The sequence below is a fragment of the Rhinolophus sinicus genome, linkage group LG07 (genome assembly GCF_036562045.2).
Source record: "Rhinolophus sinicus isolate RSC01 linkage group LG07, ASM3656204v1, whole genome shotgun sequence".
Classification (NCBI taxonomy): Eukaryota; Metazoa; Chordata; class Mammalia; order Chiroptera; family Rhinolophidae; genus Rhinolophus; species Rhinolophus sinicus.
Window position 1 is genome coordinate 81,958,837 of NC_133757.1, and position 17,727 is coordinate 81,976,563.

At 54.8% G+C, this 17,727-nt stretch overlaps 2 protein-coding genes across 3 annotated transcripts; both read right to left on the minus strand.

The window, feature by feature from the left end:
• Positions 1–597: 597 nt before the first annotated feature.
• On the minus strand, positions 598–17,191 carry PRKACA (protein kinase cAMP-activated catalytic subunit alpha). Of its 2 annotated transcripts, none has more exons than XM_019746152.2 (10): positions 16,970–17,191; positions 8,896–8,957; positions 8,330–8,458; positions 6,764–6,862; positions 5,753–5,835; positions 4,793–4,919; positions 4,608–4,703; positions 4,386–4,508; positions 2,502–2,666; positions 598–2,079 (listed from the first exon to the last, which is right to left on the minus strand). In XM_019746152.2, the coding sequence occupies exons 1-10, from the start codon at positions 17,013–17,015 to the stop codon at positions 1,954–1,956; spliced, it is 1,056 nt and encodes a 351-aa protein (XP_019601711.1). In that variant the 5' UTR covers positions 17,016–17,191; the 3' UTR covers positions 598–1,953. The 2 variants fall into 2 exon arrangements, with proteins under 2 accessions (XP_019601711.1, XP_074194191.1); XM_074338090.1 differs by lacking the exon at positions 16,970–17,191 and adding an exon at positions 9,085–9,310.
• On the minus strand, positions 11,553–11,958 carry SMIM46 (small integral membrane protein 46). The gene has a single exon (XM_074338091.1). The coding sequence runs from the start codon at positions 11,822–11,824 to the stop codon at positions 11,690–11,692; it is 135 nt and encodes a 44-aa protein (XP_074194192.1). The 5' UTR covers positions 11,825–11,958; the 3' UTR covers positions 11,553–11,689.
• Positions 17,192–17,727: the final 536 nt, after the last annotated feature.

A 17,727-nucleotide genomic window follows, 5' to 3' on the forward strand; every position in this document is an offset into this window, starting at 1 on the left:
CCCGGCGCGCTCCGCTCTCGGGACCGCACTTACCGGGAACTCGCCGCCCTCGGGCCGGGCTCCCGCGCTCGCAGGGCGCCACGGGGACCCTCGGGCCGCTGCCGCCCCCGCGCCCGTCGGACGCGCATGGCCCCGCGTTGAGAAGGCGGGAGGAGGGCGCGCACCGTCTCCCCCACCTATGACCGCCCCCAACCTGGGGCGCCCCCGCCGCAGGTCGGCCTCCCGGCGCACCCGCCCCACAGTCTCTCTGGAGCGCCCTCTTGGCCCTGGGCTGGACGCCGAGGGGGACTGCCGTAGATGTGGGGGACCCCGAATCTCGGGTCAAAGGGCAGTTGGATGCCCCCTTCTGCAGGGCGTTGGGGGGGAGTGGCGGAAGTCAGCTGAACCCGGTTACAAGGACTCCAGGTCAGATCCTGATCAGCCTGGACGGTGGGGTGCGAGATTCCCTTTCCAACCGTGTGTGTGTGTGTGTGTGTGTGTGTGTGTGTGTGTGTGTGTGTGTGTGTGTGTTTACGGTGGGGTGCGAAATTCCCTTTCCAACTATGTGTGTGTATGTGTGTGTGTGTAGGGTGACCGAAGTCGGGAACAGCAGCGACACTTTTTTTTAAACAAAACTTTATTGGTAATAGTTTTCAAATATGTTTACAACAGCACACTGTTCAAGAGGAAGTCGCGTCCTTCGCAGCACACAGGTTGAATCACCCCCGTGCCCACCCGGGGCCCACCCCAGGCCTGAGAGCTCCTCCTAGGATGGGGAGAAGTTATGAGAGGGACAGACGGAGATGGATGGGGGGGCTCCCCACTTTTCTATTAAGAGAAAAAAGCACAAATGGGGAGCAAGGGGTGACGGACAGCTGACAGCTAAGCAGAGGAGCGCCCTGGATGGGTTGGGGGTGGAGGCTATTGGGTGAATAAAACAGGCAGCCCCTCCCCAGCAACCCTGGCCTTGAACCAGGGCTACGAGGGGGAGGAGGGCTTTGCCTCCTTTTGCAGGTTTGCCTTCCCAACTGAGCTGAAAGGAGGCTGGGCATTAAAATCTAGTTCAGAATAAAATTAAGGAGTTTGGGGAGGAGTGGTGCTGGGAGAAAAGACCCTGGGCTTGGGGCTTCCCCTCTATCTTTTTGGGGGACAACTCCTCTTTGGCAGGGAGAGGGGCAGCTGCTTTGTCTGGGTCCCAAAGCCCAAGGATGAAGAAAGGTTGGGGCAGAAGGGGGTAGGGGCTTCCTAAAAGGGCTGAGACCCTTTTAGGCTTGGCAGGGGACCTGGGGGCAGGGGGGCAGGGGAGATTAGCAGCTTGTGGGGAGGTTGGAACCCCAGCTCCTTCCTTTACAAGTCAGTCTGCTTCCCAGCCTTGTTAAAATGGACTTGGGGTGGGGGTGGGAGGGGGTATAGGAAGGTGGGAGGGAGGCACTGGTGGAACTTAAATAAGTGTGTAAATAAGATTGTAGATTGTTTTTTTAAAAATTCTAGCAAGCAGCCCACTGCATGTATCACTAAAATCTCTCCTTCCTGGGCAGGATTGCTCTGAAGGGAAGGTTGGCCATTCTTCATTGGTTCTTAGCAAGTGGTGCCGGTGGTGGGGGCTGGAGTTAAATTTGGGCCCCATTTTCCACACCCTGTCCCTGGATACACTAGCAAGACCTAGTCTAACTAGAACTGAGAAACTGGTTTAAAACAGGCTGAAGTGGTCTGGGGTGGAGGGCTGTGGGGGAGGAGGAAGGCCAAAGCAGTAGGGAGGGTAGGAGGGCGAAGGGGGTGAGGGAGAGCAGCTGGTGTTTCTGTCCCTCTGAATATCTCTGGGCTTCCTGCTCCCCCTACCCTGGTGGGTGGGGTGGGGGGTGAAATTAGATGCAAGGAACTCTGGGGCCCTCTGGCTGTTCAATCCAACCCTCCCACCCACCCCACCCCCACAAAAAAAAAAAAAAGAAAACCCTTGGGGGCACAGGCACACCCCTAAAACTCAGAAAACTCCTTGCCACACTTTTCATTGATGGAGACTCGGATCTCTTCCTCCTCATAGTCATCAAAGTTACTTGTGTCCCCAGGGCCTTTAAACTTTGGTATGAAGGGAGCTTCCACCTGGAGAGGGGTCAAGAACCACCCAGACCTCAGCAGTCAAGCAGTCAACATAATCCCCATTACAACAATAAATATGAATGGCTTAAAATTCATGAGATAACTTACTAGGACCCAGGACTGAACTTAGAATTATGGTGTCGACTCACCTTAACAACCCAAGAATCTTACAGCCAACTCATCAATAGGGAAATGACTTTCCAGAGTGTGTTGTCTCCTGCCCAAGGTCACAGAGTGGCCAAGTGATCCCATAATCCTATTTCTAGACCCCCACTGCTCTAAGCTTGCCCCAGTTAGACTGACCCAGGGCCCGTGGCCTATTTTCAAATTCCTCTTCCCTTTCTCTCTCTCCACTGGAAGCCCTCTCTGTCTCTTGGCCTGCCCCCAAAACCCTCAGCAACCTGGGGCAGGGTGGGGGGGCCCACCTTCCTCTGGTAGATGGCGATCCAGTCAGTTGTGGCAAACCACTTGTGGTTCTTGATGTCATTGACCCCATTCTTGAGGTTCCCAAAGCGCTTGGTGAGGTCCACCTGCAGTAGGTTCCGCAGTAGGTCCTTTAGGTCAGAGCTGAAGTGGGACGGGAACCGTACCTGGGGATGGATGGGGTGACACAGACAGGGTGGGAAACTGGCTTGGAGTTTGGGGACCCGAGAACACTGCCTTTGTCATCCAACAATCCTATAGGACAGAGGACCCCAAATTTGAGTGTGCATTGTAATCTCATTAAAACAGCTCACCTGGCCTGTTAAGAGTTTCTGATTCAGGATATCTGGGTTGGGGCCTGAGAGTCTGCATTTCTAGCCAGTTCCCTGGCCATGCTGATGGTGCTGGAGAGGGGACCACTTTGAGAACCGCTGCTCCAAGATAAGTGCTCTGATGGTTCCCATTTTAGAGAAGAGGAAACTGAGGCTGGGAAGGGCTAAACAGCTTGTCCAAGGTCACACAGAGGAGTGGGATCCAGTGGCTCTATCTTGGGTCTGTTGGACTCCAGAACTTGCATTTTTAGCCAGTGCTTCCTAAGGTGGCTCTGCTGGGGTCTGGGAACTTCAGAAATATTCATGCTTGTGAGAGAGACGATTTTTTTTCTATTTCTCTCTTTGCATATCTAGAGCTCTTCCATTCTTTAAGGCTCAGTTCAAATCTTTCAGAAACTTTCCCCAAATGCTCTAAGCCCATAGCCTTGTATACAACTAGTCACTGGCTTTATGGCTATGAGAACTGACTTCCACCACTGCTCTGCCTCTTACATACTGTGTGACCTTGGCCACAGCCTTTAACCTCTCTGGGCCTGTGCCTGCCTGTCTAGCACAGGGCAGATATCCCAGGGTTGCAAGAGGAAGATAATACTGCTGAGGGTGCGTGGGAACTGTGAAATGCTACAAAGAAGGGAGTTATGCTCTTCTCATCCCCCTCGGAATCTTCTATGGCTTATTCTTTGTTTCCCACTCTGGGCCATTCTCTTGGAAATTTCTATTCTGCTTACTGGCAGACACCTCATCTTTCCCTTTTTTTGTGACCCCATTTTGCAGTTGGTGATTCCTCAACCTCCCTGAGAGGCAGGTGGCTAGTTCCCCAGTTCTCAGGTGGATTAAGATGAGGCTTGGGGGGAAGGCACTTGCCCGAGGTTTCAAAGCCAATGGGTGGCATAGCTGGGACCTGGAGTCAGGTTGGCCCACCCAGGCTGAGCTGGGAGCTGCTCCCACCATTTCCTGGGCCGGGTGCAGGGATGGTTGGGTCGTCCCAGCGAGGTGGGTAAACTGAGGACAGAAGTGGGGGGTCCCAGCCTCTCTTGGGCCCTTGGATCTTGGACCAGACATGTCTCCTCTCTGTGTCTCAGCTTCCTCAGCCCCTCAGAGTGCTGGGTAGGATGGAGGAGATGCAGGGGGTGGTGGGTGCTTAATGTACTTCGTGGGTGCAAGCTCTAAGCACCCATCACCCACCCGCACACTCGGAGTTAGGAAGTCTACAGTTGGGAAAGGGGGTCTGAGCCATACACCCAAAATGACTCCCGGTGGGGTCTGGGAATTGAACACATTCACTTTTCCGTGAAACCTGTGAAAACTCATGCTAAGGGGGATGACTAGGTGCAAGAGCCTCACATTGGGCAGGGCGGGAGTCTGAGTGAGACTTGGGGTTTTAGAAGATTTGGGGAGATCAGCAGTATGGGCCCAGGATTCGCCTTGGTTAGCGTGGCTGGTGCACCCAGCTTCGCCATCTGGCCTGACTTAAAGAACTTCTAGATTGTTTTGACAATGAAGGTGGGTAGGGAAGGGTCTGTCCTGGGCGGAGCCCCTGCATCCGGGCCTCACCTTCCCAGAGACAATCTTCTCGTAGATCTGGATGGGCTGGTCAGCGAAGAAGGGTGGGTAGCCGGCGGCCATCTCATAGATGAGAACCCCCAGGGCCCACCAGTCCACAGCTTTGTTGTAGCCCTAGAGCGAGAAAGGGGTGAAGTGTGAGGGGAGAGGGCGAGGAGGAGGCGTGTGCAGAGTGGGCCTCAGGGGCAGTGGGAGGGGTGAGGAGGTGCCTACTTTGCTCAGGATGATCTCGGGGGCCAGGTACTCAGGGGTCCCGCACAAGGTCCAGGTGCGGCCTTTCACACGCTTGGCGAAACCAAAGTCTGTCACCTGAGGGCACAAGAGCAGGGTTGGCAGAGAGGGAGGGAGGGTCCAGGCCATGGCCACCTGGGGCTGCCCCTCGCCCGGCCGGTGGGCACCTGAATGTAGCCCTGCTGGTCAATGAGAAGGTTCTCCGGCTTCAGGTCCCGGTAGATGAGATCGAGGGAGTGCAGGTACTCGAAGGTCAGGACGATCTGGGCGGCATAGAAGCGGGCATGGGGCTCGCTGGTGGGATAAGTGGAGAGGGGCCGGGTGAGTGGGTGGCCACCCCCAACAGGACATGCCCGCCCCCAAATGGCCCAGCAGGTGGGCCTGCAGAGCTGCCTCCAGCCCAGCTATCCAAAATGCGTAAGAGGAGCAGCCTTAGTCATACAGAGCTCCAAACTGGAAAGAGCCCAGATGTCCATCAAGAGAGGAATGGCGTCACAGATTGTGACAGAGTCACACAATGGAATCCTACTCAATACCACCACCAGGACAAACGATGAATATATGCACAACCGTGGCTCCCTCTCAAAATGATTATGTGACGTGAAAGTAGAATGGGACAAAACAATATGAACTGCGTGATGCTATTTATATCAAGCCCAAACCCAGACCGAACACATTCTGTGGTGTTTGAAGCCAGAGGGGACAATTGCCTGTGTCAGGGTGGTGATCTGACAAGAAAGGCATTCGAGGAAATTTTCTGGGGTGATGAAATGGTCAATATGGTGTTTTGGGTGGTGGTTACACAAATGCATGCAACTGTCAAAACTCATGGAACATTGAAGACCTGTGCATTTTATTGCATGTAAAGTGCATAGCTATATGAATAAACAAAATAAAACAACAGCATCAATTTAAAAACTGCATAAAATCGCCAACTTAAATGGAAAAACCTAAGTCACCATGTTGTTTTGTTTCATGGTGGTTGAGACATCACAGATTCCTCAGCTCAGGGAATGAGAGCCCACAGGGCCCTGGAAAGGCCACCTTCATTTCCCCACATGGCTTGGCTGTGTAGCACTGACTGTGGACAGCCCCAGGCCCGGGGTGGCTAGCGGGGGTCCACTCACCTGAACCTTCCGATCCGCCGCAGGTGTGAGAACATCTCCCCACCAGGCACGTACTCCATGACCATGTATAAATTCGAGTTGTCCTGTGGGGAGCAGCAGCTGATCAGGGCTCCGCTCCCCAAGCCCTGGGCCCGATCTGAAGCCCTGGTGCCCTCACCCAACAGATGTTCAGAAATTAGGTGACAACATCAATCTAGGGTTCCATATGAAGCACGTGCTAAGGACCAGGCACAGTGCTCACTCAGCTACCAGTTTCAGTTTCTTCGGCTCATGAGGAAGAAGGGACAGCCATTATCCTGCTCATGGAGGGTGAAAGGGAGGGCTGGCTAGAGGTGCCTGGGCTGGAGAGGGGACTCCACAGCAGCTCATGTCTGTGACTGTCCTGAGCAAGGCTCTTGGGCCACAGTTTTCTCATCCGTAAAATGGGACCAGGATAGGCTACAGAATTTGTGAGGGGGCGCCCAAAGTAAAAATGTGAGGCCACTTGCTATAAAAATGACGACGAATTTCAAGACAACAGTAGTAGAGCATAACACCAAGCATGGGCCTGGGTGGCAGGCCCCGAGTGGCCTTTCCCAACTTTCGAAGTCCTGCCTTAGGATAGCACCAAAAATAGCTCACACAGGGTGTTCACAATGTGCCTGGAACTGTCATGGCAACCCACCAGGTGGGGACTGTTATGATCCCCATTTTACAGATGAGGCAACTGAGCCTCAGGGCAATGAAGTTCTTGCCCACATGGGCAGGTGGTACTGAGCTGGGATTTGAACCCAGGCTGTGTATCAGGTTCTTATAAACGGGGCAGTGATTTTTGAGGGATGTCATCCAGCTTGAGTGATTTACCCACCTAAGGTTATCAAGTTAGATCCAGGAGTTGAATTTTGGTGTGTGAGAGCCCAGGCTGATTCGCCGCGCCCCACCATCAGTGGGTAGGCCTGCTTTCTAGGGCAGCCACTGGTTGTCCTCAGCCCCCAGGTGTGGTTTCCCTCTTTGCCCCCTCTTTTCCCCCACCTTGAAGGAGAACTCGAGTCTGACGAGGAACGGAAAGTTGACCGCCTGCAGGATGCGCTTCTCGTTCAGGGTATGTTCGATCTGTTTCAGCTTCACCACCTGTGGGCCCAGAGCAGGGTGGAGAGGAGGGAGTGTGAGAGGTCCCTCTCCCCTGATGCCCAGAACTAGGGGTGCAGGCTGGGCTGGTTCCTGTGAGTGTTTGTGGCCTGTGGAGCCTTGGGCTGAGTGCTGAGGACACAATAGAAGGCCGAGGCTGCCTGTCCCCATGCATGAAGTTCAGGGCAAGAATACGTGAGTCACCAGGCCTCTTGGCCCAGAGGTCAGAGCCTTGGTAGGAGAAGCTCAGGGCCTGCGGATGATGCCTGTGCCCCTTGGTGAGGTACCCTGCAAAGTCTGTGGGCAGGGTAATCAGAGAAGGCTTCCTGGAAGAAGGGACAGTAGAGCTGAAAATGTAAAGACAAGCAGGTGTAGTGCCCCAGGAGGTGGGGGGGTGGGCTTACAAATATCTTCTCTGCATCTAAAGCACCCAAACACATCCATCTGAACCCTGGGCTGATTCCTCCTTGGGCCTCAGCTGTCCCTAGCAGGCAGCTCACATGTAGTGATGGGAGCCCTGAGGGGTATGCACTGTGAGCATGCCAGTCTGGAAGCCCAGATAAGGGAAGTGACTTGCCCAAGGTCACAGGCAGCTAGTCACAGGCAGGCAGCCTGGCCTCTCAGTCAGCTCTGAACCTCTGCGCTGGGGCCTTTTCTGCTTTGTTCACAGCTGTATTCTTTGGATCTACACATGCACTGCCCAGTACCATCCACACTAGCGACCCATGGCTGCTGAGAGCTTGAAACCAGGCCGGTCAACTGAGGAACCGAGTTTAAAATTTGAAGTATCTAAAATGAAAAATTAAAAACTGACACTCAATGCAGTTACCGGATAACTTTTAAACCTGTCTGGAAGAACTGGGCTATGTAAATCTGCTTTTTCAATTTCTCTACTTTTTCTTGTCTTTCCAGTGAAAATTTAACATCGGAGCAGAGCTGTGTTGTAAGTGTAAAATGCAAATTGGATTTTGAAGACTTGGTATAGAAAAAAAGAATGTACAATGTCTCATTAATGATATTTTACAATGGTTACATACATTGAAATAATATTGTAGATATACTGGCTTAATTATAACATATTGTTAAAATGTATTCCATCTGCTTCTTTTTTTAATGAGGTTCTAGAAAATTTAAAATTATACGTAGCTTGTGTGACATTTCTACTGGACAGCGTTGCTCTAGAGCAGTGCCCGGCACAAGTAGGGTATCAAAAACATTTACAGAAAGCAGGCCCGTGTAAAAGCCACCTCCTTTAGGAAGACCTCTGGCGAGGCGTCTGAGTCCATGCCCAATGCCTGGGTTCCCCTCAGTGGCTGGCCTGGGGGGAACCTCCTGAAGGCAGCATGGTATCCTTTTGGCCCTTGGGTCTGGCACATGATAGGGGCTCAGGAAGCAGTTGGTGAGTGGATGGGCGGAAAGAGCATTCCAGGCAGCAAGTGGGACAAGGCTGCAGGGCAGAGCAGAGCTCACCTTCTGTTTGTCCAGGATCTTCATGGCGAAATGGTTTCCGGTCTCCTTGTGTTTTACCAGCATCACCCGCCCGAAGGAGCCCGTGCCGAGGGTCTTGATTCGTTCAAACTGATCCAAATGGGCTGTATTCTGTGTGCGGAAGGGTTGGGATGGGTCTGGACCCCCGTCTCTGTGGCCTGCTGGGATGACGAGGTCTGGGGCATCCCCTCTGCCACCAGCAGAGGGGGCCCTGGGGTGCAGGGGGAGTGACCGGGTAAGGACGGGGGCGGAAAAACAAGATGGCAGAGGACACATTCCATGAGGAGGGTGGCAGGGGCCCGATCTGGCCCTGGCCTGGGGCCCAGGAGCTGCTGGCAGCTGTGTGGGGGGCAGGGGCTGCCAGTTGGAAGGGGGTGGTAGGGTGGGGGAGCCTGGCAATGGGTGATCAGGTGCCTCCACACAAAGCCCTCATGGGTGTCTAGACACCCTCCACATGGCCCTAAAATCCTCGCCATGTCACAGGGATGCAACTGGGGGATGGGGGCTGTCAGCTCACCCCTCCCACGCCCTGCACCCCGGGGGCTTACCTGAGCAGGATTTTCCCATTTTTTAAGAAAATCTTCTTTGGCTTTTGCTAAGAACTCTTTCACTGGAAGGAAGAGAGGGGAGAGTTAGATGGAGACCTCATCTCATTGGGAGAGGCCCAGGGTATCACTGGGGAGATGCCCATTTGTGGAAAGTGAGGTACAGATAGATGTCTCAACCCAGAGACTGACCTTCTTTTTCCCAGGGCCTTTGGGTGCCCTGGCTGAAATCTGAGGGCAGCTTGGTGGGCGCTGATCTGTGCTGAGGCCTGGGCCCCTTTTACTACAGAGGTGGGATCCAGCCTCAGCTCCGTCCCAAATGGGGTGCAGTGTGACTTGGAGCTTACTCTCAGGGGGAGAGAGGGCGGCACCCAGGCCAGCCCACCCCCACTCGCCCCAGTTCTGACCGACATTCCACGGCCAGGGACGACGCCAGCCGAGGTATTTATAGCCTCAGGATTTGGCTGTTCCTCAGGCCCCTTCTCTGGGGAGGCTGGGCCAGGGTGGAGGCCTCTGGGGCTCGGGTAGCAGGAGCCCTTGGGGGGCTCAGCTGTCGCCTTGGTCCCCAGCTGGCCCTGTTTCTGTCTTTGCCAATCGAGGGGCCCTGGCTCCACAGCTGGTTCAAGGGAGGCATCACCTGATGCCCACCCTCCCAGGGGCTCCTCAGCACCCCAAAGAATATCACCATCTGGTTAATACTGAAGACTTCCCAGTAGGCACCCTGGGCCTGCTGCTTCATCTCCACTACCTCATTCAGTTCGCTTGCCAGCTTTCCTTTTATCCATTCTCCCAATTTTACACTCTAGGAAAACTGAGGCTTGAAAAGTCATTCTTGCCAGTGCCCAGAAAAGCAGTTAAATGCCAGGACCCTGGGACTGAGATAAAGCTCAGACCCCAGCCTAGTCTCTGATGAGCTGTATGATTTTCGGTAACTGACTTCACCTCTTTGGGCCTCAGGTTTCCTCATCTGTAAAATGGGGATAATAATCGTAATGACCTGGCAGGAGGGTTATAAGGACTGAAAGAGTTAATCTTGGCAAAGGGGGTTGGTTGGACAGTGGCCTGCACAAAGTTTGTGTCATAGAACTGTCAGCTATTAATTTTGCTTTTAAGTATTTTCAAAAATTGAGGTATAAAATACAGGGGGTGTGTCGAGTGCTCAGATCTTAAATGTGCAGCCTGACGGATTTGTACATTACAGACTCATCCTTGTGACCGTTCCCCGGCGCCAGGCACGCTGTTGTTAGGGAGCCTGCCTGTGTGCCAGCTGTGTGCTCAACGCTTTCTATGCTTAACTTCTATTCTGATGGCTCAGAGCTACTATTACTCTCATTACACAGAAGAGAAGACTGACCAGGCCTGAGGTTGCCTTCCCCATCCCACTTCTCATGAGATTAACTGCTTTGCTCCTGACGGGTCGCAGTGCACTCGGGTGGCCTACAGATAGACCTGACCTGGATCCTCTGATGGCTGCCACCCTGAGAGGTCCTGCACACTTGTACTTTGGCCTTGCCTGTCATCTGCCTGTCCCATCCATATGCAGTACCAGGAGGTCCACACAATCTTTGGGTAGTCATGACTCCCCCATTCTCCCCCAAGGCTCTCCCTTCAGAGTTTGGACAGAAGAACCTTCCATGGGGCTACAAGAATGGCAGGTGGAGAGACTGTTGGTTAGGAAAGCCCTACAAAAAGTGAGCAGGCAGAGAGAGGTCAGGCAGTCAAGGAATGACCAGGAGTCCTAGGTTGGCATCTGGCTGGGCCACTAACTGAGAGACTCTGAGTTTAGGAACTGCGCCACGTCCAATACTTCCACTAGCAGAATATTTTTTGACACACACCACCTTCCTTGGACACCTTCAAATGTACACACTGAATTCTGGATGAAGGTGGGGGAGAGGGTACCCTGTTGGGACTCTACCTTCACTTACCAGGGAGGTAGGGAAGAGCAGGCTTGCGAGGAAATCCATAATGACAAGTCCTGCTTCCCCTTTCACTCTCAGCCACCCCTGAGAACTGCCGTGTCCTGCTTTTCCCCACTCAGTGAGCCTCGGCCTCTGGCTGTCTGCTGGTACCCCACTGAGAGGCTCCACATGATGCCTAGGTCCTACCGTGTTTCCCCGAAAGTAAGACCCAGCTGGACCATCAGCTCTAGTGCATCTTTGGGAGCAAAAATTAATATAAGAGGGGCAGCCGGTTAGCTCAGTTCGTTAGTTGGTTAGCTCAGTTGGTTAGAGTGCGGTGCTCTTGACAACAATGTTGCCAGTTCAATCCCCACATGGGCCACTGTGAGCTGCGCCTTCCACAGCTAGATTGAAACAACTACTTGACTTGGAGCTGATGGGTCCTGAAAGAACACATTTTAAATAAATTTAAAAAAAAAATTAATATAAGACCCAGTCTTATTTTACTATAGGACCGGGTCTTATATGTCTTATATAAGACCCGGTCTTATATTAATTTTTGCTCCCGAAGACGCATTGTCCAGCTAGGTCTTATTTTCGGGAAAACAGGGTAGCACACCCTTCTCTCACCTCTCAAATTGCGGAAGGGCTCAGGCTGCATCTCCTCTGCTGTCACTGGCTTGCCAGATTTGGGGATGGGCATGGGGGAAGGGCAGTACCAGGAAGAGCAGGCAGATAAAGAAGGATAATGATGGGAGACCCCCAGCCAAGAGCCCCCATACTCACCTCTGCTTTCTGCCTCTTCCAACAGAGGGTGCAATGGGGGATGGAGTGGGATGGGGTGATCTGGGGCCCATCTGCCCCAGGCCAGGGAAGCTCAGGGTACTGGCTGTGGCTTAGGTGCTGCACAGGGTGTGGTGCAGGTAGCTCAGGAAACGGACAGTCAGGTGGGCCCATAGGAGCAGCTGCAGCCACAGCTGGAAGGTGGTCTCTGAGTCGCCACCCTGGCCACTATCTAACCCCAGATCCATCCCAAGCTACCCTGGGCTCTCCTTGGAAATCTTCCCTTTGCAGGGGAACTAGGAAATACAGAGCCTCTGAGCTGGCTTCCTCTGGAGGGAGGGCCTCGGGGGACCCAGGAGGAGGAGCTGGTTGCCAGGGAAGCATTTAAAGGTACCTGCTCATGGCTGGCCAAGGTTTGCAAAGGCCCTTCTTGGCAGAGGACAGTGAAAAGATTCTCCAGAGGCTGTCCCTCCTGGCTGGCCTGACTACCCCGGGGGCGGGGTGCTAAAGCTAACTTCCCATTTTAGGGACTTCACTACTGCCAGTATGCCAGGCCCTTTCTGCCTTCCCCAGTGGGTGCTAGACTACCCAGAAGATGGTACTCAATGTGCCCAGTGCAGTGCCCACTAGGTAGAGGGGAAGGAGTTAAGGCTTAGGCGCAGGCAGCAGTCAGGGGCTCCCTGGGGTCTAAAGAGGCCCCAGAGCTCCATTAATTAGCAGAAAGAGCAGCTGGAGAGAAAGGCAAGAGGGGAGGTTTGAGAGCCACCCTATCTCTTCCTGAGTCCTCTTTGAACCTGGAGCCCCCAAATCTTGCTACCCCAAGAGACAAATGGGTACATCTGGCTTTCTTTTGCTCCTAAGCAGGGGCAGAGAGGGGAATGGCATCCTAGGATGTCCTTGGCCTCTGTCAAACCTTGCCCTGTGCTTGGCTCTGCTCTCAGCCATAAAGGTCCAAACCGGAAACGAAAGGCTAAACCCAGGGGTGGGGGAGGGGGAGGCTGCCTTGACCATCTTCCTCCTTCTTTCCAAATCCCAAAAAAAGTAGAGGGTCAGTGGCAGCTTCTCGCAGAATGCCCTTCTGACAACAGGAAGTGGCAAAGAAGGGAAACCCAGCTGGCTGTGGGCTTGTGAAACCTGCCACCCTTCCCACATCTTCCACATGGGGGTTGCCAGCCTCCACCCTGGTCCAGATTGAATTTGGGCTCACTACCAGAGAGAACCCCAGATACTCTTTGAAAAGCCAGGACCACAGCAAGCAGCAGGAGCCCAGACTCAGAGCCCCAGTCTTCCCCCCAGACAGACAACATTCTCAGTACCCTCTGCTCTCTGAAACCTGGTTGTCCCAGGAATTCTGGGGCCGGGATGCCCAGCCTGGGCTAGAACCCCTACTCCAGGCTGGCTGATTCCTCCAGTCTAGCTTGGATCCCCTGTTCTGGGCTGGACTACCCTCCAGTTTGAGCTGGACCCCAAAACTGGCCTGGACCAATCTCATTCTGAACTGGACCTCTACTCTGGACTAGGTGATCCCCCAGTATGAGCTGGACCCTGACACTGGGCTGGACCACTTCCCAGTTTGATGGCTCCCCATTCTGTACTGGAGCATCTAACCTGGACTCCATATGGACATCTCCATTCTGACCCAGATTCCATCGCTGAGCTGGACCAACACCCAGTCTCAGCTGAACCCCAACACTAAGACGGACCACACCACTGCCCTGCTCTGAGCTGGACTCCCACTCTGGATGGGCCATACCCCCCGTCTGAACTGGGCCACCCATCCCCACTGCTCTTCCGAGGCTCCCAGCCCAGAGTTGTAAGGGGTTTCCAGGGCCAGCCAGAAGTCCACAGCTTTTTCTTCTTCACTTCCTCCCCAAATCCTACTACAGCCCTTCCCTGACCAGAAGGGCAGTGTGTGCCGGAGGAGTTGCTATAGCAACAGGGCTCAGCCTCACCGTCGTTGGGGCTGGAAGCCATCACTCAGTGTTCCTCTCAGGGCACCAGGACTACGGTGGCTGGGAAGGCTCATGAAACCTGCCTCACCAGCTTGGAGGCCCATCCCCAGAGACCTGCCTATAGGGGGAGCCAAGGAGTTGTGGGGGTGATGGCAAGAAGAGAAACCCAATCTGGGGGCCAGTGGGTAAAGGGGAGGGGCAGTAGGACCCTCAAGCTTCCGTAGGTCTGAAAGGGCTAAGGAAAAAAAGCTGCCTTGGCAAGACCCTCTTGGGCACCCATACAACTGCCACTGCACAGAAGGAGTTCGACCCTCTTGGACTTCTGCAGGATGTTAGACGGTGACAATTCTTCCCATCCAGGGATCTTTCTCTCAGAGTCTGGATCTGCTTGTCCCTGTGGCCTGGTGGGGAGAGTGTCTGAGGGCTCCCTCTCACCAGTCCTGCCCCCTTTCCCGTGGGCCAGCTCCCAGGGGTGCCTTTGGCCAGTGCTAGCTAGCCAAGGCCTGAGCCCCACTTGGCGGCCTATCCCAGGGGCCTCTTGGGACCACTGCCCTCTCTCAATTTCTCTAGCTTCTCAGAGTCCAGTGCTAGATCTGTTTTTCTCTGCCCTCTTAGCATCTTACCCGGGCCCCTGCCAAAGTTTTGGCATCTTTGGGTACAGATTTCCCCCACCCCACCCCATCCCAGGGCTTGTTTTACATAGATAGATCCCTGCTCTCTTGGAAGGAGGCTGGCATTGTCCTGCCCAGACGATAGCACAGGGGGCTGGAGGATGCCTAAGTAGTGCCCACTAAGGCTTGGACATTCTCCTTACCCCAGTAGGGCTGGTGTCTGGCAGATGAAATTCAGGTGCCCCCTGCAGGCTGGCCTGGCTACTGCCCCCTACCCCCCACCCCAGGCCTGGCTCTAGTTACAGGAAAGCAAATTTTGTCTAACTCCATCCTTGCAGAATTAGAGTTCCAAGCAAAGAGGGGCTTCCTTCCTTATCCTGTTTGCTTCTCTGAGAGTCCCTGCGAGCCTCTAGAACTAAGTACAGCTTAGGGCGTTTCCTGATATATGACATAGGTCCCATTGGCAGGGCTAGAAATGATTTTAGGGATGTTTCACTTTTCTAGTTACATTGTATTTCAGTGTGTAGCAGAGAAATGTAACTGGCACAACAATTCCATGATTTCATTTATATTATTGCTTAGGATGGAGCAAAGTTTACATCTGAACAAAAGTGAATCAAAACTTTTATTATTGTAAACGAAGGAAATATAAGTAAATAGAGTAAAAATCAGGGAGGCAGCTTGAGAATGTCTGGGTTGGGAAATTCTGGGGTCCAGAAAATTGGCTGGAAGGTGGATCTATGTGAATCCTGCCTCTGTGACATCGTCTATGTCAAACTTAGAGATGTCATTTGGAAAATTCATAAAAAAGCCCGTTATGAAAACCACTTGAGCAGATAGATCTATGGAGACCATTTAGCCTGGCACATCCTAGATGCCCAATAAATAGTGGTTCTATTTCACTGTGATGGTCAATTCCTGAGTGTCTGGCCTGCACTCTGAGAGATTTAGTGGTCACTTCCGGAGCCTCTGATCTTTTTCTTGGGGATCCTTTTCCCTGTGTAACTTTCCACCCCCTCCCACCCCTCCACACACATTGCATGTGTTTGATATGCCTTGAAAGTTTTCCAGGACTATGTCATCTCCCCAACTTTCAACTGAGCCTCTGTAATATATGGCTGCCTGCCTCCACCTTCTACCTCCCAGGCCTCACCTGCTGGGGGCCCAGCCCCTCCCCCCTCTGCCTAGTCCCCTCCAAGCTCATGCCCAGACCTTTTTTGGTCACTATCCACCTGCTCCTCTGTCATCAAGCACTCAGCTACAGGCACTTGCCTCCCTGTCCCCCGCCCATTGGTGACATGTCAGGCCTCCCCATAGTTGCTCAGTGACTCTGAGTTCTGCCATCTGAATAAAGTTCCCTGGATTTTGTGCCTGGGTCTTTCTGGGAGAGGGCATTCAGGGGACTCAGACATTGGGGTTTGAGACCAGTAACTGGGAACAGCATATTTGGCGTCACCTTTTTCATCTCTGACTATTTCTGCGTAACAGGAAGGGTATCTTAGCTGAGGTCCAGCTTTAGGCCTGGAGCGATGACAACTTAAGAGCTGGAGGAATTGAGGAAGGGGCTCAAGGCCATTTCTGAAGGCATTTCCAGATACAGAATCTCTTTCTCTGGCTGGCTGGAAAAGGCCAACATAATTTGGGGTTTGAGGGGGGAACAAGCCTCTTTCTGGCTGAGCCCAGGGAGCGATCAGGATGTCCCTTGGTAAAAGGCAAGTCACTGGATGTCACCCACTACTCCACAACTACCATACCTCAAGTCCCCTTTCTCACTATCCTGGCTCAAGCTGAATGAGCCTTGTTAAATCCAGACACTCTTAATCCCCCACTTTTCATCCTGAGCCAGGAGCGGGTGAAGAAGCCCACAGGACTGGGTGAGTGACGGAGCCTCAGTTGTGAAACAACCATTTATTATTGAGGGGCCCTCCAAGGAGTCTAGCTAGTCTACCTCACTGCACCACAGGAGATAGAAAGGGGCACTCCTGCCGCTGCCCCCCCTCCCCGTCCCCAACCCAGGAAGGAGGATGCAATGAACCCAGGAAGACCAGCTCAAACTTGGCTTTGGACACACTGAAGCAATTCTCTTGGTTCATAAACAGTCTGCTACCCCAGCCAGGGACAGACGCTTGCTCAGAGGAGAAAGCACAAGCACAGGAGCAGAGTGACAGAGAGTGACAGGATGAAAGGAGCAGAGGGACCCAGAAAGATCCTGTCCCCCATGCCAAATGACACAGAAAGTAAAAACAATGCTGGACACGGCTCTGGGAAAAACTCAAGGGAACAGAGTGGGTTCGGAGGGGGGCTGTGGTAAGGTGAAGAGGGGAAGGGCAGGAGAAAGATGGCGGGGCTGGAGGGGGGAGGGGTGTGGTCACCAAGTGGCCAAGGTTCCTGTGGGGTGGAGACAGACCCCACAACACTCCCAAGACTGTCAGAAGCTTGGGTTGGGGTACTGCGGTGAGTCCCATTTGTGGGATAGGCGAGTGAGGAAGTGGGGGGTATTAGAATCTGGGAAGAGGGTCCAGGAAAGGAGGGGGTGCGGTGGTGACAGGGCCCCATGTGGGGCCCCAGCGGTCATACGTGCCATGGTTGGCAGTGACAGCTGGGTGGGGGGGACACAGTCTTTGCAGCGAGGGGCGGCTTTTGGCAAGGTAGCCCCTCTGGAGGGTCTTCTGCGGGCCCTGGGCCCCAACCTTGGACAGGCAGGGGGAGGGAGTGCTGGGGGTAAGCAAAGAGCAATGGGGGGGCACCTGGGGGAGGGGCCAGGCGGTGATGGACAGGGCGGGGGTTGGCAGCGCGGGGCCGGGATCCAGGTCTCGGCCCGAGCACTCACCGCTCTCCTGCTCACTGCCCTTCTTGGCGGCGGCGGCGTTGCCCATCGCGGCGGCGGCGGCCGGGGCCGGTCCCGGACCTGCGGCGCGGCGGGTGCTGGCGGCGGCCCCGGAGCGCGCTGGGCGGCGGCGGCGGCGGCCCCTAGGGTTGCTGCGCTGGCTGCGGCGCCGCGACCCCCGCCAGGCCCCTGCTTCCCGCGTCTCTCCGCGCCCGCCCGCCCGGGAACCTCAGCCCAAGTCCGCTGCTGCTGTCCGTGACGCTCCCGCAGCCCGCGTTCATTGGCCCAGGCCACCTTGACTGACGCCGCCGCGCTGCCGCCCATTGGCCCTCCGCGACCCTCCCGCGCTGCTATAGGCTCTCGGCCCCGTGACGCGGCCGCGGACGCCCGGCCACTCGCGCGCCTACGAGGTGCCTGATTGGCCGAAGCTCGCGACAGGGCTTGGGGATCGCCCAGCGAGGCCGCCAATTGGCCAAAGCGCGTAGTCCGGCCAGCCCCCCACAGAACATTCAGTGTCAATCCCGGGGTGAGAGGGCGGGGCGGCGGCGCAGCTTGCTGTCGGGGTCGACCGGGCGGGGCGGCGGAGGCTGGCTTGCTCCGAGGCCCAGAAGGCGGTCCAGGCGGGTGCCCGCCAGCCCCTGTGCGCGCCGCAGTTCCCCGCCCCCGCTCAGTGCGGCAGCGGCCGCCGGCCAGCGGGCACCGCGGACCCCCGATGCTGCCGCTGTCCACCTGCCAGCGGGGGAGGGGCGCAGCGGCGCGCG